Source organism: Salvia splendens, chromosome 7 (assembly GCF_004379255.2).
Source record: "Salvia splendens isolate huo1 chromosome 7, SspV2, whole genome shotgun sequence".
In the NCBI taxonomy this organism is placed as follows: Eukaryota; Viridiplantae; Streptophyta; class Magnoliopsida; order Lamiales; family Lamiaceae; genus Salvia; species Salvia splendens.
This window is the reverse complement of record NC_056038.1, coordinates 31068139-31092500: the sequence shown is the minus strand read 5'-3', so window position 1 is coordinate 31092500 and position 24362 is coordinate 31068139. Positions and strand designations below refer to the sequence as shown.

At 36.5% G+C, this 24362-nt stretch overlaps 1 protein-coding gene and 1 pseudogene across 1 annotated transcript; one reads left to right on the top strand and one right to left on the bottom strand.

Moving 5' to 3' along the window:
* Window positions 1–879: 879 nt before the first annotated feature.
* On the top strand, window positions 880–2134 carry LOC121742523 (dof zinc finger protein 4-like). The gene has a single exon (XM_042135681.1). The coding sequence runs from the start codon at window positions 1034–1036 to the stop codon at window positions 1754–1756; it is 723 nt and encodes a 240-aa protein (XP_041991615.1). The 5' UTR covers window positions 880–1033; the 3' UTR covers window positions 1757–2134.
* A 572-nt stretch (window positions 2135–2706) lies between these two features.
* Window positions 2707–22495, bottom strand: LOC121742515 (annotated as a pseudogene).
* Window positions 22496–24362: the final 1867 nt, after the last annotated feature.

The window sequence follows — 24362 nt, the reverse complement described above, 5'->3', positions numbered from 1 at the left end:
TAGGAATATCGGTGTCAAAAATCACTAACTTTAAAATCAATGACAATTTTCTATGCTAGGTTATTCTTCAAATTCGATAGATTTGTATGTTAATTTTATTATGCACATGCTCCCTCCGTCTCAGTTTAACAGTCACATTTTGTCATTTAAGTCCGTCCCAATTTAAGAGTCATATTTAGAATCTATCATATTTGGACATAAAATTTAAACTCATTATTGATGAAATTTACACTCAAATGTTATTACTTTCATAAAAATAAAACAAAACAAAATTTTAAACACACAAAAAGTTAAAAGGGTCTCACTTTCCACTGCCTCACTTCAATCATTACACACTCCAACAACCACTACCCCACTTCATTTATTACACACTCCACCAATTTCTTAAAATCCGTGCCATAACTAAATTTTACTCTTAAACTGGGACGGAGGGAGTATTATTTAACATCGAATTCAAGAATTAGGATCTTTAAACGACATTGTTTCATGTAGAATAATTTAAACTAAGAAGATGTTTGATCAAAATCTCACCAAAAAAAATCTATTTAGATAATTGCACAGTTTCAAAAGTTTATAATTTTTAAAACCACTTTAAAATTCACGAGACATACTAGAATTTGCCTAAGAATTATGATTCTTAAACCAATATCCCTTATTATAATTCCTTCCTCCCCTATTACGTGTCATTTTTCTATTTTGGTTTGTCCCTTATTAATTGTCGCACTTCACTTTTTACTATTTTTAGTAATGGATCCCACATTCGACTAACTCAATTTCACTCACATTTTATTATGAAACTACTGCTAAATTTTTCAATCCTCTTTCTTTTGCAATTTCCTTAAAATCTATGTCGGAGGACGGAAGGAGTATTATTATTGTTATTATTATTATTTTACTGATAGATGTATATATATGGACAGTGATGCGCTAAACCCAAGCATAACACTTATACCATACCACCTTCCTCTAATTTCCTCTCTCTCTGTGTACAAATTTTGAATCTGTTATCTGGTTTGTTTGATCGAATTGTGGCATGGGATTGAGCAGCAAACAGGTTTCGGGCGATCAAACTCTGGATTGGGGCCAAACGTTCCTACAGTCTGCGGCGGCGGAGACGTCGAAACCGCCGCCTCAAGCGGAGGCGTTGAAGTGCCCGAGGTGCGCTTCCACCAACACCAAATTCTGCTACTACAACAACTACAACAAATCTCAGCCTCGCCATTTCTGCAAATCCTGCAAGCGCCACTGGACCAAAGGCGGCACCCTCCGCAACATCCTCGTCGGCGCCGCCCGCAAAAACAAACGCCCTAGGGTTTCCAAACCCGCCAAATCCCCGCCCGCCGCCGCCGCCGTCTCGACCGGGCAGAAAAACATGTCAAACATTCTCTACCACGCATTGATCGGCCGGTCGTCCTCGTCGTCGCCGCTGCTGCTGCATGAAACGACGTCGTCGAATTCGAAAGGTATCGACAAAATTCCTCCCCCTTTCAGCAGCGCTCAGATTATTCCAACCTCCGAATTTCAATTCTCGAGCTTAAGCAGCTTCGACACGAATAATGCATTTGATCATCACTTCGCCGGAAATCTCGAGTCGATGGAGGAGTCGACAATCATCAGCGTGAATGCTCAGGGAGGGGCGTGGGAGATGGATTTGCCGAATTATTGGAGCTGGAACGACATCGATGCGTTGACTTCGGCTGATCTGAGTTTGTCGTGGGATGATGATGAAGAAGACAAGCCATTCATCAAACCCTAAAATTCTGATTTGGGGATTAATTTGAATGTTATGGTGGTTTGATCCATTTTAGATGTGGAGGATTAATACCTTAATTTTAAGAGATGGTGTGAATTCCGTTTGTGTAGTTTTGTAAATATCATATCATATAGTTTGTAGAAGCTGTCCTTTTTAGTATCAGCTTCGGAGGTACGTACAACACTTATTTAATGTGTTTGTTTGTTATACTATTTCACCTTCGAAGAAGAATGAATTTCATGTCAAATGTTGGATTGTTGGAGAGAGGGAGAGAAGCAGATGGGACCTGCTACAGCGAGGTGGGTGACTAGATATGTGATGGAAGATTCTTGTGTTGTGGATATGTATCTTTGTGTACATATATGTTCGCCATTTCAGTCTGGATTTTGTTCTGCCTTGTTGCTACTACCATTTATTCATGTTCCTGGGGCCCTTCTGACTCCTCAATTATTCACTATTTCAGTCCACTATTTCTTGACGTACTCAACATTTTTTCTTAACTTTCTTAATTTATAATGAGGTAACTAGGAGTAACACACAATTGAAACTTGAGTTAATAGAACAAGAATTCAAAACCAAGTTAAAAAGAGGTTTAAGTAACGTTTCAGACACCATATTTCCACAGAAAAATTTGAAAACAAAAAAATGAGCTAAAGTGTAATAATAGTTTCCAATACATAACAATTGACACTGTTGACACTTTCCTATAACATATAGAGTTTGCATTTGATTACATTACATATAGAGTTTGCATTTGATTACATTCCCTAACACATATAACGTTAGCATGTTGTTCCCAATAGCTAGTATTTTCAATAAAAAAAATTGGTCGAACGAACATTGCTACTAGACATTTTATGAATTGTAATTTTGAGAATTGGACCACAGTGATTCATTGAACTACAAACATCAGTAAAAATTGGGATAGCAGGAGTTGCAACACAAGGGCGATGTTCTCTTGATGAAGGATCTTGAATTATAAACAAAATTTACATGACGTTGCTCTGAGCATAATTTTCATATTATGGAAGTGTCTTACAGTAGTTATTTACACGCTCTGCATTTACAAAATGGGATACTTTACCGCGATAACAAAGTCATTGTTTGTATCCTACATAGAATCAAATGAGCCACTCTTTAACCTTTCCATGCGTGCCTGAAGCCCCGATAGCGCTTTCTCGTCCATAGGTAGTATTCCGCCCTGCATACTGCCGTGAGCTTCATCACCATTCCCGTTCACTTGTATCAACGGCCGGCTTCTTGATTCTGGATTCACTCCACCAGCTGCTAACTGGATGCTTTTCATCCTTTCCCTAATTGCATCCAGGGTTCCATTTGACACTGCAGTTTCAAGAAAAGTATAAGGTCCGAATAAAGGTTCTCTCAAAAATAGCAACAGATAAAATTGAAGCATTTAACTAACCACCGGACGGTAATCTGTCATTTCTCGACTCCTCGAAGTTTTGAGGTAAGCCAGATGGATCATAAGACACTTTCTGAGAGACGGCATTAACAAGACGATGATCATCTTCAGCAAAAGATGGCGGTAAAGAAAAATTAGTGGGTTCACTGCCTGCATTCGGGTTTCTCGAGTCATTTAATGGGTCTGCATTTACAGGAGACAGAGAGCCATATCTTGGAGAAAGGTTAAGGGCTGCTGGTGGAGGAGTGGATAGAGGTACACTCGAGGGAGTCCTTCCTGCGGCTGCATTCTTCTCCATCTGCCAAAAATATAAACTTAAGCACACATAAAAGGAACAACAAATTGCAGCAAGTGAATTAGTGGCAAACCTTGGCCAAACCATTTCTGATGTATGTTCGAAATGCCTCACTGGCATTTTGCAACTGAGCAAAAATATCAACCTGGGAAAATAAAATAAAATTTTATAATAAAAATATACAAATGATCAATGACAAATAGAAATACAGCAAATATCAAGCCATTTACAATGCTATACATGATTACCTGAGGATACAATTGCGTTATGCGATAAAGTTCATACAGACCAATTGAGCAAGTCTGCTTGTCACCAATTTTCTTAAATATTGCAGCCAGTTCTTGCTGTTATAGCAAACATCAAGTCAAGGATTAAAAACTGGAGGGCAGCATGGGGTGAAAAGCAAAGGTTAAAAAAACAAATTGATCACTAACAAAAGACACGGCTGTACCTTCAACTGAGCATCTGCAGAGTGTGCAGCTGGTGCAGTGTTGTTGGCAGTCGAGTCACTCCAGTGTGTTTGCCCAACAGGACCAGAGGGTGTCAGCATTCTTGCAGCTGCCAGTGTCTGCCAATTTTGTCGATAGCATGATAGTGAATGAGTAAGCAAGCTAATAACCAATGTAAATAATCATGTCATTAAGCAATAGCATACACCATAAACACCTGAAGATTTAGGTCAATATAGGCAAGAATGATAGGTTGTGGTTGCATGTCTATTGGCACCATGGAGAGATGTCCTTTTATGGCTGTTCCACGTAGTTTAACAAGCTCGTGGAGAACAGTTTTAACCATTCGAAGTGGTTTGTCATCAGCTCCAGCTCTTCAGCAATTTATAAGGAAAAATAGTTAGGGTGAATTGTTGTTCCAAACCACAAATCCACAATAAAGTGGAACCCAGCCATGTAACAAGATTTAAAATTTTGATTGATACTGTTACATTTTTCTATACCTCTTACGTATTTCATCCATTCCTAATTCTTGCAGATATACATGGATACTCTGAAGGATACGATCAAGATCTACATCGTATATGGTATTTTGCAGAACCTGTTTCACATGAACATTGGAGATGTCAAGTAATTAGGCTTTACACAGGAGAAGGCACTTGAACTACACACAGTAAGGGAAGTAGTTTTAAGAACAGAGATGAGAAGGTTTACAGACGAAATACCAAACATCAGTAATGTACAAATTAAGATACACTACCTTTGTGAGCTTGATCAAACATTTAACAACCAAATCAGAGAATTTCTGATTTCTAATTGCAAGAGACTCGTTTGTTACTGGAGACGGCCATCTTGATGGATCCAGAGGTTGTAAGAGATGTATAAGCACATCAAATGATGAAGTACGCTCTGCATTATCCTGAATGTGCAATCCGGCCACACAGAGAAATCACAAGAAGATTATAACACAACTAATCATGATATCCTCATAAATTTCACATCAAAAGTTACCAGAATCTTTAACATCAGCACATTCAAAGCTCTCAAAAGTTGACTTCCATCATCCATCTGTGGAACCCTATCATCCAAAAGCCATAGCAGCAGTTCCGTGATGAGGCCATCAAGTGTACTCTCCTTGACTGCATAAGCAAGCTTCTTGTTCTGAAAAGTCTGCAACAAAAGCAGTAACAATTTTAGACTTCAATTGACACCCAAATAATCAACATAATGATCTGACATCTAATCAATTAAAAGGTCGTTCTACTTTGCTTGGTCAACAAGAGTAAACCCCTACCTGCATCAAAGTGTTCAGGACATATTTACAAGATCTTGAAGATGCACCAGTGAGACTAAAGTCAAAAGTCTTAGCAACCTGCTATAACCAATAACAATTGTGAGGTTCTCCAGAAAAAAATACCTAAGAGGTATGTCAAGGACAATTAGGAAATAACAGAATAATTGCCTTATTCGCCAAGCATGAAACAAGTCTATCAGCATCTTTGACTATGTCATCCATTGTGCTGCCCTCAGGGTCAGCAGTTGCTTGTGCCAATTCATGGCACACACCTTTCATCCCTTCAACAGCCTGCAGGAAAAAACAGCTATAAATTTCTCAAGAGATAGCACACATCACCTAACAGAACATAAGATTTACATCGTACAAAAAAAACAGTAATAGAGACATTGCCAGCTGAAAAAATATTGAAGGAGAAAAAAAGACATTGGATGACAAGTATGCAATTTTTGAAAATAAGGTTAGGCCAAAGTCTTAGCAAATAAGCATATCTTTAAGAAATTCTAGACAAGACTAGACAGCATCAACCACTCAGTAATGTAGTCTTGCGAGGCATTAAAGAAAGGGGCAGTCCATTTGCTTCTTCAGAATGTACTCATTTTTCAAACTAAAATCAGAAGATATGTGCACAGTTAAGATGCCACCAACAAATTAATTGTAATTCAAAGACCATCCGCTAAAAATGTATTACTCTTTTTTCCAAATTGGTTCATTGCACAACTCTTTTGAAATGCATTACTGAACAACTGTACATATTTGAAGAGATACAATAAAGATATACCAAATTAACACAAATACAGAACCCAGAATTTTATTTTTAATCAAATCTTTTTAAAAAGTATTCCGTTGAAAAATAATCCTCGTATTTTACCCCATCCCCAATCAGTCTAATAACTCCATTTTGACATATATTCCAATTTCCAAAGAAGCTTAAATATTAGCATAAACCTGTTCATGGGAGCAATATTTATGACTGTTATAAACCCCAATAAACCTATAGACCCTCAATCAGCTGCTTCTAGTTAAATATGCAAACCCAACATCAAATGACATAAGTGAAGTATATCTTTAGAGTTCAATAAAGATGGCAAACAAGCGGTCCTCATCTTTACACATCCCTAACCAGTGATAACCACATCTAGACTTGGTATAATCCAAAAACTCTTCATAAGTAGGTATTTACTTATACCTGTTCAGGAGAACCATATTCTATGATTTTCAAAGCTTCATCCCAGTCTTTGAGACCAACACCAGAATAAGCCTGTGGCATTGGTAGTTTATCTGTGTGGATTTCAGGAAGACCATAGTTCTCCCTAATAGGACAATTAACAACAGACATTAGTAGAAAGCAAACCCATCCATAACATATTATGATATAATTAGTTCAAGGAAAATTAGCAAATCAGTCTGGATTGTGTTGATCATAGACAATGAGTACATAAAAAATTGAGTACCGATTGAAAGTTGGGATGCTCATAGATCTTGATACTTCCCCACTTTGCTCTGCTGGGTCAGACCTGTGGGCATTAGAAACTAATTACCAGAACTAAAAGAAGAGGAACAATGAAGTCATATATGATCTTTCCCTTCAAAGTTAAGAAAATAATATATAGTATAAAATAAAGCGGCAGTTTAATAACTACCAAAAATGACCTGCCACAACAGAAAAAAAAAATCTTGGAACAGATTTGTCATCCAAAGATATTCCTTTTAATCCACCTTTTCCATGTACACTCTTGAGTATGCACATATATTAGCAATATCGACCTGTATAAGCTGTTCATCAACTTTTTCTGTAACAAGATTAGGCTCAAACTTCTAACACTAACATGAATTTTAGATGGAAATGAGACCTCCTTCGAAAATGAGCCTTAGAGTGAACAAGATCATCATGTATGCATAGATTAAACTAGGACTCTAGCTAGTAATAAAGTTATGTCCAAATATGTTGATAGTCCTACTTAATGTTGTTCATAAACTAAAACAGCATGTAATTATCAAGCGTATATAAAATTGATTTCCAGGCAGGTTGAGGTAGGAACTGGTTGAAAGGTGTTCAGGGAACAGGCTTCTTTAGCTGAGAAAACACAATGCAACTGTGTAAGAAATTCATACGCATTGTCCCGCACTGAGCGTCTTAGGGCGGCCCTAGCTTCCCCTGGCCTGCCTTCCTTCCTCTTCTCCATCTCTCGTGCCTGACGATTCACAAGAGTACAACTGTTTTAGTGGAAGAACCAAATGAAAAATAGACCCAAACCTCAATGTACTAACCTTCCATTTAAATCTATCATCTAACATACTTCTTTGTGGTTCAGTAAGCTTCCCAACATATCTCCAAATATCATCACCTATATTATTTGCAGAATTATCAGGATCAATGGCGATGATTAAAACAAGAATAGTAACTGTAGATTCACTTATATTTTACATTACAAATCGAAGTCCTTATTCAATACTAGTACTCCCTCCATCACTGAAAAGTATGAACTCTTTCCGTTTTAGTCCGTCCCTGAAAAGTATGAACTTTCTAATTTTGGAAACTCCTTTCTCTCTAATGAGGTGGGACCCATTCTCCACTAACAATACTTTAAAAACTTTTTCTTTCTCTCTCTCTCTTACTTTTCCAATTATGCATTAAAACCCGTGCCGAACCAAATGTTCTTATTTTTAAGGGACGGAGGGAGTATTATTTTCCACTGAAATGCAATCTACCAATATATGTAGTAAGTTAAAAACTCACCAAGAATCTTATATCCTATTGCCAAAGTATTCAGTGCAGCTTTGCGGGTGTCGCCATCTCGTTCAGCAGTTAAACTAGCGACAATTTGCAAGGATTTTAACTGCCCAATTATCTGCCAAGAGGAACACAAGGAAAGATATAGCACACAATAAACACAAAAATACTAGAGTGAATGCAATGGAGGATAAACAAGGTTGCTGGCTAACTGGTTACCTCGGCTCCATAGTTATCTAATAAGAATCCAACATGGTCAGCACACTCAATCCTTGTTCTGTTGTTCCTAGATCGCAAACCCTCCAATATATAAGGAAAAGTTTTTGCAGCAGAATACGTTTGGATGACTTGCTTCATCAGTTCCCGCATTTTTTCTCTAACTTTTTCAATATTATGCCCAGACTGCAGTGCACGAAAATAAGACATTGATAGCTGGTTGAGATATTACATTTAAAAAACAAAATCAATCCAATCCAAACCAACCAGATCATTTTCCATAGACTTAAAAATGATTACTCCCACAACAAAGAAAAGCATATCACATAGATAGTTAACACAGCAGTTACCTTCTCAACCAAGCAAGGGAGAAAGATGGTAGCCTCTGCTTCGGTCATTGTGTAACCCTCATTTCTCAGGATATCCAGAAGCTCATGAAGAAATTCCAGAACCTTATCAAAGTTACAGAAGATCAGGAAAGGATCCAGATAGTTTAATTATGATAGCTAAGAATTATCAAGAGCAAAATATTTACTGTAGCATCATTAGAGAGCTAGAGTTTAGAGAATCGATACTCAATTATTCCAATTGTAATTTTAGTATTTCCACTTGTCCAAATAAACAAGTAACTGCCGGGTTGCAAACCCCTACCACTCATCTCCTTTTCGTATAAAAAATCATTTGATAAATTCAGATGGACAAGCAATCAAACACACAGGCAAGCTGACAGTAAAAAATAAACAGACAAATTGATAAAAGTCTATTTACCTTTAATAGGCATGATGTATTGGATTCACAGAACCTCAACACAAACCACTTCAAGAGTATATCTAAGACTTCAATCACCTCCCTTCCCATAGATGGAAGAGCCTATATACCATAAATAAACAGAAGGTTAAAAGAGAAAATTCAAATTTCACATTCAAAACTATAATTTATATTAAAATAACCTTCTGCAACATCTCGATGCCATCAACTTGCTTTTTAAAGTCAGCACTTAAAAGCCTCCAGTGCAGATCCTCTCGGAAGTATTTCATGACATCATTCTATTGAAACAAGTAAAATCAATTACTAACATCTATAAAGAATGTAACTTATCATCACATGCAATAATTTCATAAGTCACACAGATGCCTAAACAAATCAACACTTATGGTCATTTAGCAACTACCGAAACCCAAAAGCAGACAAAAGTTCTAAAAAGTTGTGTAATGCCCTTCTGTGATGATATGAAAATGCTATCCCACTAATTATATGAACCAATAACAGCAGACACTTTACTGTACACTAACAAAGGATGAAACACAAGTCTGAAGAGCACAAAATTAACAAAGAAATCTTAAAACAGAACAGAAACCTCGAGATCTTGAATTTGCTCTATACGCAATTCTTCGAATTTGAATCTGCGAACAATAATTCTTTCCCTGTCATCCTGCAAGGGTATCACCAAATTTATAACATACTCTGTTTGCAGAAATATACAGAACTGTTATACTGCAGCCTGCAGTTACCAAACTAACTGCAATTTGTTGCTTCCAGTGTTGTTAGGGTCGCGGGGCGCCCCGGGGCGATGAGGGGGGACCCCGGGTCGCGGGGCGATGGGGCGACGGGGCGAGAGACCCACGAATCGGGGCGCCAGAATAGCCGAATGATGATTATATTTGTGTCTCTTTTATAAGTTTGTTGCTTGAATGTTTATCACATCAAATAAATCTACATACATCATTAATACTCCATATTAAAAAAAGAAGATTAGACGAAAAATATAAATTTTTAAACAACATAACATAACTAAATAACTGAATTTTATTATCAAAAATCATCAAAGTTCCAAAAAAAGTTGCAAAACATAAAATAATTAACTAAATAATATCATCATCACTCAGAGGTAAGTTCTCTTCTCCTTCATCGGATACGACCAAATTAATATCTTCACTGTCATCTTCATTATCTACAAGTATAAGCACGCATAGAGCTTGAGGCTTGTTCTCTTGTGCTTGTGCTACCTCTAGTATGATACACTGCTTCCGACGCTCCAGAAGCTCTACCATCGTTTAATTTTGGGAAATTGTTTATAATTGCTATGTTAAAAAATTTAGTAAAAAAAAGATGAATAGTAGATTTGAGTTCTTTTTCCACTAATCCCTAATTCCCTACCATAAGAGTAAAAGTTCATTGATTTGAAATAATATTGTAGAAAGTGAAAAAAATGAGAAAAAATGATTTCTACAATTTAAATTTATTTCAAACACCGCATCACAATATATCCACACTACTAAATTTTATTACTGCAATAAACACCGTAAATGTAATAACTATTTTATTTATATTGCATAGTTAACGTTTATGTTGTTAGTAAAGCGTACTAACGGAATAAGTATTTATTTACTTTTAAAAATTGAAAATAGACGATTTACTAACATTATTTCTATTATCAGGAATTTTCAATTCCATAACATAGATAAAAGAATTAATTATTTTGATTAGTCCTTCTCATTTCCATAACATAGATAAAAGAATTAAAAATTAATTAATTCATTTAAAAGTGAAGCGTTAAATAATTAGTCCTTCACAAGTTATTTTAATTCTTTTATCTATGTTATGGAATGAATAATGATTAGTATTATAGGAAACTACTATCACACTGCTCACAAGTGCATCAACTTAGTTAATTAAGTTAGGTCTCGAAACCCAACTAACAAACTTGATTTGGCATGTAGATAAAATATCACATGGCCAAGCGAATACTCGCACGAAACATGAAAAATGAATTATAGGAAACTCATGCATGCCTTTCTTACTTTTTTTTTTCTTTCTAACATGTAATTAGAAAAAGAAATGACAAGAAATGATTTAAAAATAATACTCCCTATAGTTTGTGACTCTGATCAGCACAATAAATGACACGTCTTTGTTAGCAAAGTTGACTCATATTTTAAGAAATATTTTAGAACTCATATTTAAAGAATTAAATAAGTATACTAAATCAGTGGAGCAGAGTGATTGACGGAGACCGTGAAATAATTATCCAGTGCAACGCGGTGTAGGTGAGCCATTTCCCATTTATCCACACTCACATCGATTTCTCGTTTCCATCAAACCGACAACTGTTTCTGCTTCTCCTTCCTCTCTTCCTGTAAAAAAAGTGAATGGATGCCTTTGTTTCTCAATTAGGCTCAACGGCGACCCAGCCGACCCAGGCGCTCCACGGCGACCCAGCCGACCCAGGCGCGCCCCACCGTCGCTCCACGGATCTCGCACGACCCCGCCGCATCGGGGCGATGTCGGTCTCGGCCCTTGCGACCCGCGACCCAAGCGCGCTCGGGGCGCGATTTTAACAACACTGGTTGCTTCCAAAAAATAAATGTGTACCTTGTTTGAATCCTTCAGACAGATCAGGGCTTGTGACTGAATGTTTATGTCTTGAACAGACACGATAGAATCTTGCCTGGATCCCTTGGTAGGTACAGCTCTCTATAGAAACAGGATGTCAATTAACGAATACTTTCATTCAAGAGAAAGACAACCTTAGAAAACATACTGAAGATGCATTTCTGCTTCCATGTCGAGATGTGCGGTCACCATGACCATTGGGTTTTCCCACCTTTGAGCTGTTTTTGGACGCCATGCTTGACGAAACAGATCTCCCAGATTCATAATTATCTGCAAAATATGGGGAACCAAAACATTAAATATAAGGACATGGATAAGTGGAAAAAACAGCATTTCTTTTAGTTGGAGATGGATGAGTTAATATAAAATAATAAAATACCTTGAAAAGCTCCATACGGCTTCAATCGTTCACCAATTATAGCTAAAGCAGATCCTTGTATATCTCTCAAATTTTTGGAAATCTATAAAAAGAGAGTTATGAAGAGGCTGAAAGAGTTAGTAAACCTTGATCAAGAAATAGAAATGTTGGGCATTCAATGTTCATACCATTTCTTGTCCACAAACCCTCAATATTTCATTAAAGCATGCTTCAGCAGCTTTACGAACATCTGCTGATTTATCCTGGAAAGGTAACCAAGACATATCCTGATACATTAAGTAGACACAAGCAGCTACCCAGGAAATAACCACTTTGCCGAAAGAAATACCGTCATAGCAGATGAAGTGGGTTTGAGGAGCTGTATAGCGTCAGGGAACTCAACCAATCCAGCAAGTTGTCTAGACAGCCAATCAAAAAGATCTTTGCGCCCTTCTGCACCTACTTTAGCATCCGAGAGAACAGCTGTAATATATGGTAGCTGAAGACAGAAACGAAACATGAGGTCAACGATACTCAAAACAGTATGTAAAAAAAACAATATTTTCCAAAATTGACTACAGACCATCTTATCGAGATGAGCAGCTCCAAGCCAAGCATCTAAGGTACTCAATGTGCACTCACGCATATGCTTTTTGTTGTCGCCAAGACATTTCAAAACATCCAAAAGAATGCCCTGCATGAGCCACATTCATTTAAATGATCAAGCCATCACAGGAACTATGTGATATGACAGAAGAGTTTCAATAATTAAAAATACAACTATATGGATTTTTAGGATTCAAGATTAGCTAAATGATCCTGTATATTATTAAATTGGGATCTTAAAGCATATTTGGTTGAAGCAGGTGAATCTTAATAAACTAGAACAAGTTGTGTGAGAGAGTACCTTGCTTGACTTTTCAACTGGCTGTCCCATTGCAGACGCAAGAGCACCAATTGTTGACAAAGTGGCAATAATCAAATTTTTGTTACTGTCATGTAAACGCCCTTTCAGAGCTCCAAATAGATCTCCTGAAGCACGAAAGATAAGTTGGCATATTATATAGATATGTATACAGAAGCTGAAAAGTTACTCAAATTTGCCACTGAACATACCAGTTCCAGCAGGCAGAATTCGCTTGTTCATCTCTTCCAGTAATTTGGTTATACTTTCAATAGATTCCAAGCGTGCCTAGACAGAACATAAAGTCAGATTGACGACATGCCCTCTTAAATCATTCACATATTTAATGTTTAACAAACATCTACATTACAAAACCTTCCAATCAGAACTCTCTAATCCTTTTAACAAAGTGGGGGTGATCTTTTCACTGATATCTTCACGTGGAAGACCATCCATGCCACCAGTCACCCCAGATGAGGTAGAATCAGTTACTTTAACCACCTTCTTCGGAACTGCAGATGCCTGCGATGAGTAATATTAGAAGTGAGGAACAAACTTATCATAGGAAAAAATGAAAATCAAACACCAAAAAAAGAAATTACCTCGTGTGGATTTTTTTCATACTCAGCATCAAGGGTACTCAGTAGAGCAGGTTTAACATCAGACAGAAACCCCTTTATATCTTCAGGGAGAGTAAAAATGATTAATCCCTCTTAATATCGCACTATTATGGTAACATGGTACAATAAAACACCTTTGAACCTACACCAACACACCCCAAGCTATGAAAGATGAGTATAAAAAATGTATCACCTGGACCAACAAACTTATGAAGGACGCCGATTAATTTAACTGTAGCATTTCTAGTTGCAGCTGCACTAGATTGTAATCCTATGTCCTTGCAGAAGTCAATTAAATCCTGCAAAACAAATATGACGCATGCTAAAACCATTACATATCAAATCATATTCATGACGTTATTTCTGATAGAAACCAAATCATAAAGAAATGAGATGTTCTTAAAAAAGAAGTTTTCAGCACCTTCAGCTTAATATGAGATGTGCCAAAGTCGTCCACCGCAGAAACCATCCACAACAGGCATTCACTAAGAACCTTTGGATTCTTGTGTTCCTTCATAATTTTATACATCTGACAGAGCCACATGAGAAATAATCAATTCAAACATGTTTCATCAATACAACAAATTAACTTGACTAAAATGAACCATTCAGGATTACACCATTACCCTTAAAATCTACATCTACGTTATATCATTAGAATTTCCACATGGTGAATTGATATGTATGACAAGTATGATTGCAACCATTTCCATCATCAGGTCTGAAAAACTAACTGTCCAAACCAAACTGATCAAAACATTGGAACATTGGCACACCATCACAGATATCAAGGCCTGAAATCCCAACCTAGAACTTATATTTGAAAACACCTCAAGGCTTAAAACTCCTTCTAAAACGGGGGGCCATTGTTACCCATCCATAAATAAATACACAGGAAATAGGCATTACCCTCTCAAATATAAAACCAGGACCCACAGCCTCACAAAAAGTGGAAAGACACTTCATGGCCTGAGCACGAGTCTTTATGTCGGCAACTCTTTCAGTAATACCTATCAAGTACAAACTTGCATACGTAAGAAAATGCCAAGAGCTCATTAATTTTAACTCAATGAACATCAGATAACTATGAGCATTTTGCATCCCAGAATTGCATGTAACTGTAAGAGTTACAAGCAGCGAGAGCTTGACTACTTAGCCAATCAAGGAAATCCTATAAGATAGATGGTTCTGATCTGATTGCATCAAACTATAGAAGTTTCTTACCTGAAAGGCAGAGCACAACGCACTTTTTAGGAAACTTTGATGCTGTCGCAGCAATGTGGGAGACAATATCAATAACTTGTTGCTGGACCTGCTCAAAGGACAATGCTTAGGTTGAGTTTAGTAGCCCAAGTAGTCAGTAGCATCAAATAAGTTAAACTAAAATTGTAAATTTCTAAATGCAAGACCTGAACATTTTTCTCATTCCAGCCAGGAATAACACAAAGTAAGCGGATCAACACCTCAACAGATGGATCGACATCTGTTAGTGATTCAACCTGCTCTTTAAACGACACGATGGCTGAAACAAAAAAAATATGCAAATTAAAAATGGTAGTATGCATTTTATCAGTAGCAAGTTTTGAACATGCATACTGATTTATAGGATGCAAAACAGAGTTCATTTGTCCGTGCAAATCACAGAAAAGCTTCTCAGCAAGTGTAATACTCTAACATCAAACTACCAAGGATTGCATGTAAATTAAGTATAATATATTACTCCTATGATTAGCATTATCTGCCATTGTTAGAAAAGAAGAATAAATACAGGAGCATATATATACTCACCAGATGATGCAACACTTCCACAGAATATTAGGAAAATTAAAAACAAAAAGGCAGGATATGAGGATTCATCTACACCTCAGATACTATTTCACTTGAAATAGTCGTGACAAATGTATCCTATTCAAACAAGGGAAAGAGAATAACTAAGGCACAACACAATGATACCATACTAAAGATGCTAAACCTATAAAATATTCAGGAAATGGAAAAGGAGACCACGCATTGCAAAACTAGCAATTTCTTCCACAAGAGCATATCACCTAATCGGAATAAATTCCTCAAGAAAAACAGAAGAATGAAAAATTTACATTGAAAAATGATCACTGTGAAATAATCATAAGACGCCAACTGACAAGGAACACATTGCTTGTGTAAAGACATTATAGTCCAACCAAGATCACAAGGAATCTCTTAGTTACAAATTAAGATCACCTACTGCTTTAGAAATTGTATATCTGAGACTCAATTTTCTACACCATTGCCTAAGATTCCAAGAACAGATGCACAGGTCAAGAGTTGTTTTTCTATGCATACTTTAGATTTAGCATAAGAAAGATTGTTTTCAAATGTAGCAAAGTTCAATGATAAAGGAGATGCGTCCAAAATCTCAGTCAAGCCAGCAAACACTATCATAGTTTTTGTGAGCTACAAATCATACAGATGAGAGACAGGTTTACACCCAAAAATCTGGGAAACAATGAAAGCACTATAAAATATCAATTTAATGGTAAAAACTCATCTAAGTATGACCTGATTAAGCTTCTGTCACAAATACAGTCAAGCAGTAATTTGAACTCTAACCTTCAAGCCGCTCTTTCCACACAGCACTCTTTAATTGAGTAGTTGTCTCTGCTTGGATAAGGGATCCTAATCTGCTTTCAATCTCTTCCAAACTCATTTCTATTGGCTGTAAAGAAAACTGGATCAGTTAATCAACAAAATCCATCTTGGTGTTCCTAATAATGAACTTAGCCATCACACAACAGGTAGAGGGAAAAAAGAAAATATCAGCTCAGACCTCGACATCTTCATGCTCCACAGGCTTAGAAACTTTTGTTTTTCCTCCTGCATCACCCTTCTTGTTGGTACCAGATTTTCCAGACGTGGCTTTCTTAGTGGCAGCTGGCTAAGAAAAGATAAGCATACAACAAAGCAAGTAGAGAGAATCGACAGTGAGTAACCATATGTGTATGTGAAGTAGCTAGAATATCTTGAATAAGTGCTCATAAAACTTCTCATGTAATAACATTTTAAATTGTACTTACAGCTGCAGTTATAGGCTTCTTTCCACTAAGCATGCTGGCTGCTGACCTTCTAACAAATGACGATTCAGAGGCCTGCACAAAGCAATGCAAAGTAGAATGTGATCAACATAAAAGCAGTCAACGACATGCCTCATAGACAGTGCGAATCAGGCACAGTTCACATTCAGCAATAATTTTTGGAGAAGGTGAAGAGTGTTTATGGAATCACAGGTTAAGGAACCAATCAATTTCATCTCACTTGTATGTCAGAAGATTATAGAAACTGATTTTAAATTTCACGATCTCTTTTTTTCAGATTATAGCCAAATCATACAACCAATGAACTCATTCCATAAAAATAATACTAAGAAAAAAATCTAAGTTAAGTAGAAATTGTACCCCTGTAGTCAAAACTCCTGCAGAAGATTGAACCACACCTGAGAGTATTGTAATGACACAGGTTAAATATTCCTAACAGACATCAAAACTACTAATTCAAATTACCCAGTACATAAACAGATTCCAAACCTGAGGAGTTCGTAAGAGTAGAAGGATCCGATGTCGACCCCCCAATCATTTCAGATAACTTCTTTTTTCTGACATCATCCAGCTTTTCCAAAGACTTCTCCAAAGGTCTCATACCAACCATCTAAAAAATAGAAATATAAAAATGACTAAATTGGCACATAAAAAGATAGTGAGATGAAGATGGAAAATCATGAAATAACTACCTTAGCTATAGCCGCCAAAGCTGAGAAAGCTGCATCCCTCACTTCAGGTGTTCCATCATTAAGGGACTGCATAATTCATAAAGGCCCATTTATTGCTTAACTATTTGAATAGTCAAAGTTGTTTTGAAACAATGTACATATAACTACACAAAATCAAGGAGGGGAAAAAAGAAATTGTATTCACAGTAATTCATCTCTGACATGTTTCTTTGTGTTACTATCTGAAGTTTTTTACACCAGAACTACTCAATTCGAACAATGGCATTCTCACATCTACGCATTCTTGTTTATTCAATATCAGGTGTGAACGAAGTGAATGATTGAAAAGGATTAGAATCAAATTTAAGCTGCGTGTTTGAGAGAAAGACATTGAGCTACTAACTAACCTCCATGCATATGGGAACATATTCCTTGTGAACCTTAAGTATAGCAGCTTTGTTACTAGTTTCAATACAGAATGTAACCCAGCCCAAAGTCAATGACCTTACAAGAGGAACTTTGTTTTTCACTGCCACCTTTATATCTGCAGGAAAGCTAGTAATTAGTAGGATTCAAACCGGTAGAAAGGCCTTTCTCATTATACACCCAAATAAAGACAACACATCTTCTTTTGTACTTTGAGTAGCCATGCATATAATCAGTCAGTTCAAACAACCACATTAAGTGATTTTATAGTAAATCTGGAAACTATTTTAAAGCAATTGACTGTAACTATCATAAAATAAATTTATATCCTGATGCAACTCAAAACCAGTAATTCCAATTCCCAAGAACACTGCATTCAGTTAGCATGTGTGCCATAATGCAGCACAAAGACACGTCTACACCTTAATGGCAATGATTGCAGCAAATACATGAAAATGTGTTTAAATGTAATGAATTAAATGTCCTAAATACTGAAAGCCAACATAATGAAGAATGAGCTTGTGAGAGAACAGCTATAAAGCATGAAAATAAATAAAAAGGCAATAAAAAATGAGCAGGGGAAAAGTTAGAAAAGAAACATGATGCGTTCTAAGCAATGAAAGGGTGTGATGCAGAGGTTGAAACAACACTTCAGAAATGAAAATAAATATAGATCATGCCTTCAACGGTGTCAGTTAGACTCAAGCATCCGGATTTGTGCATCGCCTGAAGGGTTTGGGTAAGGGCCTCCGTTGAAGTTGGCTTCTTCTCCTTCAATTTCTCCTGCACATCATCAGCAAAGTTCAAGCTCATGTTAGACATTAATCAAAAATTACAGCTGCAATTCCAAGCTTAAAAGGAGTTATATCACATAGATTTGATGTTATTAACTCTCAGGACTTGTGACTCGGTTCCATTGGACCAGAGACAGAATCACAAAACACAAGGATGAGATCATTAAAATTTATATATCAACCCCTAGAAAGAAAAGGTCAAATAACTTCTCATAAGTAATAACACATCTGTTATCATTTTTGTGGGGTATTATTGCAACTGTAATTTAATAAGAAAAAAGTTACAACACAGTACTCTGGACTAACCAGAAGTACAGGCAATAAGAAGCGACAACTGGCTGAAAAATGGGTTCTCAGACCCCTAGCAAGGTTTCCCAGTGCTTGGATAGCTTCAACTGCAACAGCAATGTTTACATCTGTGATAAGCTGCACATTTCAAAATGTTATGCAGGCAACAACAATTACTCAAGCTAGATATCAACACCAGCCAAATATACTACAAACCTCTAGAAAAATCTGGATTGATTTGTGGTCAATAAAAACCATCATACCTTCTTTAATGTTCGACATACTTCAGAAAAATCACCAGGAGCAATCTTTTTGGTGGATGCAAGTTTGGTTAGTTCAGCTACAGCCTCTTTCCTCTCAGACCATTTTGAAGCTTTCTGAAAATATAAACAGGAAGCTACAATAATAATATTTTGAATATTTGTTATATGGTAAAAACACAATGACAGGCCACTTACCACCCCTTCCCAAAATCCAGACTTCTCCAAAGGCATCAATATATCAACTGGATCAACCAGCTCATACTCATCTATCTCCTGAGGAACTGATAGGGAAGTATCTTAGACTACTAAAGACAACCATAAAACTAAGCCAGTAAGGTAGGTATAATAGCAGTATTCATTTCCAATGCCAGCTTTGATTTATTAAGATTTAGATGGTTGGCCAAGAAACAGTTTTGCAAAAGATGCAACTTGACATGTCAAGGACCTCATAGCACATAAACTGTGGCTCATGTGGGCAGTAGGATCCCTACAGCCTAATCGAGGATCAAGCCAGTCCAGGAGTAGGCAGGTTCCGGAAAAGTCAGGCAGCCATGAGTGCCCCGATCCCAGGCTAGCAGGGGGACTTTACAATATTGGCCAGAAATATTGAGCAAATAAAAAAAATGATTTCAGAGTACACACATACCATCAGCTACACTTTCTTCAGTGGGTACAGAACCCACAGCCTCAGAAACAGATTCTGGTTCAGGCTCCTTGTCCTGCTCAGACCTGACAGATAGAAATGCAAAATACAATTATCCCGATCATAAGAAAAATCATTTTACACTAGTCGCATTTAAACAGACACTAAGAGCTTCTTATGTCAAACAACAAATACAAAAAACCAGAGAGGAGCGGCAGATATTAAAAATTCAAGCACTAGACGAGAAGAACATAGTGTCATATAGAATCAGACTATAAAACTAAGAGAGAAGCACCTGCATAGATCTCAAACAGATAAAACTTACAACAATTACTATCAAATGTCGACTACATACTACTATGCAAATGCTCTCAAAAGCTGCTGCCAGAGTGATCACCAAACTATGCAAAGTAACATTCTTAAAAAGGGAAGATCAACATCAATATAGTAACTTAGTTGGAACTTGGAACACTAATTAAAGAAGAACAAACAAACATCCACGACAGGAGAACAAGAGATAGTACCAATATCTCTGTCGAACTGAGAGAGAGAGAGGGTCACCTGATTTTGCGGGTTGGTCTTGCAGTTCCAGTGACATTACCAACCTCGGCCTCCAACTCTTTTTTCTTAATTATAAGATAACAAGAGAGGAAAATGATATAAAAAACAGATATGTAGGAAAGAAGAATCTAACACAAATTTGAAATAGGAATACCATTGTATCTCGCATCTTTTCAAACAATATTGACTTCACAGGATCCTTTCCTATCCAACGACAAAGTTCTAGTGTAAGCCCTTTAGAAGAAGCGCGAACATTCTGATCTTGATGATCAAAAGTTCAGGAAGCATCTTCAAAATTCTTTTTGGCGGTATTATCTTTGATCCAAATTCACTGATACAATATCCACGCAAACGCCATGGTAATGCAGGAGGATTGGAGGTAGTTGTTGAGAAATAACAAGAAAAATAGACTAACCCCTACCTTAATGCCTGAAACATAACATCAATTGCAGGTACAACAGCTTTGGCAACTTTATTTTTAATGGCTTTCTCCATGGCATCCTACAAAGTAGACATTGCTTCACCAATTAGGGAATATACAATGACAAGTTCCCCATCTAAATTCAGTGTAGATGCATCAAATAACAATTTTAGTGTACTAAGGCAGTTATCAAGCTAGACGAGTAGTTGAGGTTATCAGAATCAGGGACGGATGTAGCTTATAGCATGGGCAAATGCCCCACCTCAAATTTCATCACATATATATAAATTATACATTATAAAATTAATTTGGTTTAATTTATCACTATTTGCCCTCTTAAAACTCTTAAATTTTGTCTATGTATAATTTTTCCCCTCTCTATATAAATTCCTGGCTCCGTCCCTGAGCAGAAACCATGCAAAGCACGTGATCTACGCAGAAAAACAAGAGGTCTAATATTTCTCATGTTCAAAGGCTGACAAAGACCTAGTTCTTGGTGCGGTTGCTTGCATCAAAGATTATACCAATATTTGTAGAATTAGCTACGTAAAGATGAATGATATCCGTATCTCTGAGCTACCAACCATTATATCTCAGCCTTATTTTTAGCTCCATTCCTCCAGTATAGTAATACTATCAATTTGATATCCACACACCTAAACAGACAAAGGTGACATGCAATGGGAACGATTAACCAACTGTCCACCTAAGTTTCATATACATATTTTGGCATTGTTAATGTAACTCAAATATTCATATTTAAAAAATGAACACTAAATTGGATACAAAATCGATGGATCAAAATATATGGGTGCAAGTTCAAACTCTATCCATTGACATGCGCCTGATCGAGCCTCGGCTGCCTCGCATTGGTCCAACTCAAGAGGCCCGAAGATGGAAGAATATTGGCCCTATTACTTGGACTAAATTTCATTAATACCATAGAAAATATAATTAAATATTAATAAATCTTAGTTGTCTATAGCTACATAAGCAGAATAGAAGAACAAACTAAGTCACTTGAGAAACAGATAATTGTTTCGACAAGTACCAGGAAAGCTTCAACAGCCTCCAACTCTACCCAAAGCATAAATGCCATCTGTGCCTTCTCCACTGTTTTAGGCCTTCCGGTTAAACATTTTGCCACGATTGCATCGCATACCTCTTTCGCGTATCTGCAACGGAAATAAAACCAAAAACAGCTCAATGGTGGCACACTCGGCAGTATCAAATATTCGAATAAATTCAGTGAATTCAACGATAAAATCCAAGAATAAACAACCAATTCACCTTCCAGCATCAGCATCTGCAGCTTTCAAAAACGCAATGAGAGAGTCGAGAGCCTTCTCCTGCACCGGTGCATTGGAATCAGCCACCGCTTTCCTGAAAAAAGGGCCTAACGCAAAAACGCCAGGATTAGGATAAAAAGAAGAGGATATAGCTGTAGTAATTCAAACCACCATGATCCCACCCACATTAACACTTCCGCGTTCGTCGCCTCCTTCGCCCGATCAAACAACCACAAAACAAACTAGATCTATCAGGAGAAACAAACAAATCCTCACCAAATTCACGAAGGCGCGGGTCCTTGGGATCTGTGATAGCGTCGCAAACGGCCGCCAAATCGATATTTGCGTCATTTCGCACTTTCCAATTCTTGTGCGCCAGCCGATCCTCCCACGGCAACTTCTTCGCCTCCTTCAACAACTTCTCATCCTCCGACATTTTCTATATTTACCGGCGATAAATACCTCTTTGAACTTGGCGATGATAATGCAGTGGCTAACAACGCCGTCGTCGCAATTTCTGTCTTGGAATCTCCGGCGCTTAAATTACCACTCAGCCGAGTGCCGGCGAGTCTCGAATTCGAGGGCTGATGAGTGAGGGTGGGGTGGGTGCGTACGACAAATCCGGAGTATATCTTTATATCTCACATTCAAATTAAAAAAAAAAACAAAAAAAGTGGAGTGAGGACTAATTTTATGTTTTACGTTTCGAGAGGGAGGCCCCGTATTTAAAACTGAGCGCGTGGCAACACCGAGCTAATCCTGTCCCTACATGTGCCGGGAGGTGGCTGGAAAGTGCGTGAAAGCGAGTGGGATCATCAGGCGTAGTTGAGCGGCGTGGGTTCATGGCAGACTAAGGTGCACAGTAATTTTTGAAAAAATATTTGAATTCAAATTATTAGAGTGTAATTAAGGTGGACATAATATCCGCTTTAATTCTATATGCAGATGGATATGGTTCTACGAGAAAATATTCGGTGATCCATCCATGCCACAGTGGTAAAATGAGGTGGTGCGACTAACTAATGAATCTTTGACAAATGAAAGTATAAAGGGTCTACTTCCACTAGACTGTAAAATTATTATTAGAAAATATTCATTACACTATTTTCATTAAAAACTACTTAATCTTTAAATATGGAAAATCAATACTTCTGAAATATAATATACTATGTACATACTTTTAAATAAAAATTTTGTTTTCGTATTAAGCTACTGACTACATGTATAATTGTTTATATGCGTTAAAAATAAAGAAGATGGAAAAACAAAATTATTGTCATGCTTTTTTATTTGTGCTGATTTTTTAATTATATATGTACTTATCCCCATAAATTTTAAAAATAATAGTATCAATTATTTTATTATATGATTATTTGTATAGAGTTTTCAATTATGTAATCATCACCATAAAATTTTAAACAATACTAACAAAGTGTATGGTTATAATTTTTATTGCGGCAAAAAAAAGATAAATATTATTATTATTAGTAATTTAAGTATGCAATATATTATATACAGGAGGCGACTAACATTTTATGGCTATAATTTTTTTTTCTTATGTACTTATGTATATAAATTATATAATTGAAAATTCTATAAAAAATAAAAAGTATAGCCATTATTTCATTTTTCTATCTTCTTTTTCACAAGCATGTAAACAATTATATACATACTTAGGAACTTAACATGAAAATAAACATTGTATTATGCCTATATTTAATTTAAGTATGGACATATAGGTGTGTGATCATATACTAACTAAGTTACAGTAATAACAAATAACTAATATTAATTTTGTATGTTAAAAATATCAACACAAAGGCATAAATTTATCAATTATCTTGTGTTGATAAACTTATGTCTTTGTGTTGATATTTAAATTTACATGTTGTATTGATATAATTATGTCTTTATGTTGATAATTTTAATACAAAAAATTGAAAGTTATTAGTTATTACTGTAAATTAGTTAGCACTCTAACTCAACCCTGGACATATATTATTATTTAAGAGGCAAAAAATATAATGGTAATATCTATTTTATTCTCATGCAATTTTTCATATAATTAGTCTAATGAATATCTTCTAAAAATAACTGCATTAAAATTCAAGTCTAGTTGGATGTGGTTCTCCATTTATCAAATATTCATTGGTTGGACACACCTAGGGATGTCAATTTAGCCCGCAACCCGTGGGCTGACTCGAATAGCCCGCCAAATTTATAGGGTTAGGGCTGAAAATTTCCAGCCCGATAAAATTACAGCCCGATTAGCCCGCACCCGATTAACCCACAACCCCGTTAGGGCCAGACCCGAAAACCCGATGGGCTGGCCCGGAAACCTGATAAAATTTATATTGTTCTATTTGTTTGACTCTAATTCGACACTTCATTGATTATTTTATAATACAGATTACTGAAAAAATAACTTTCCATTTTATATATTAAATATATAAATTATATATTAAGTTTTTATTAATATAATAATAGATAAATGAA

What these genes read in the sequence shown, in the direction of transcription:
- LOC121742523 (XM_042135681.1), top strand. Translation starts at nt 1,034, where the DNA reads ATGGGATTGAGCAGCAAACAGGTTTCGGGCGATCAAACTCTGGATTGG.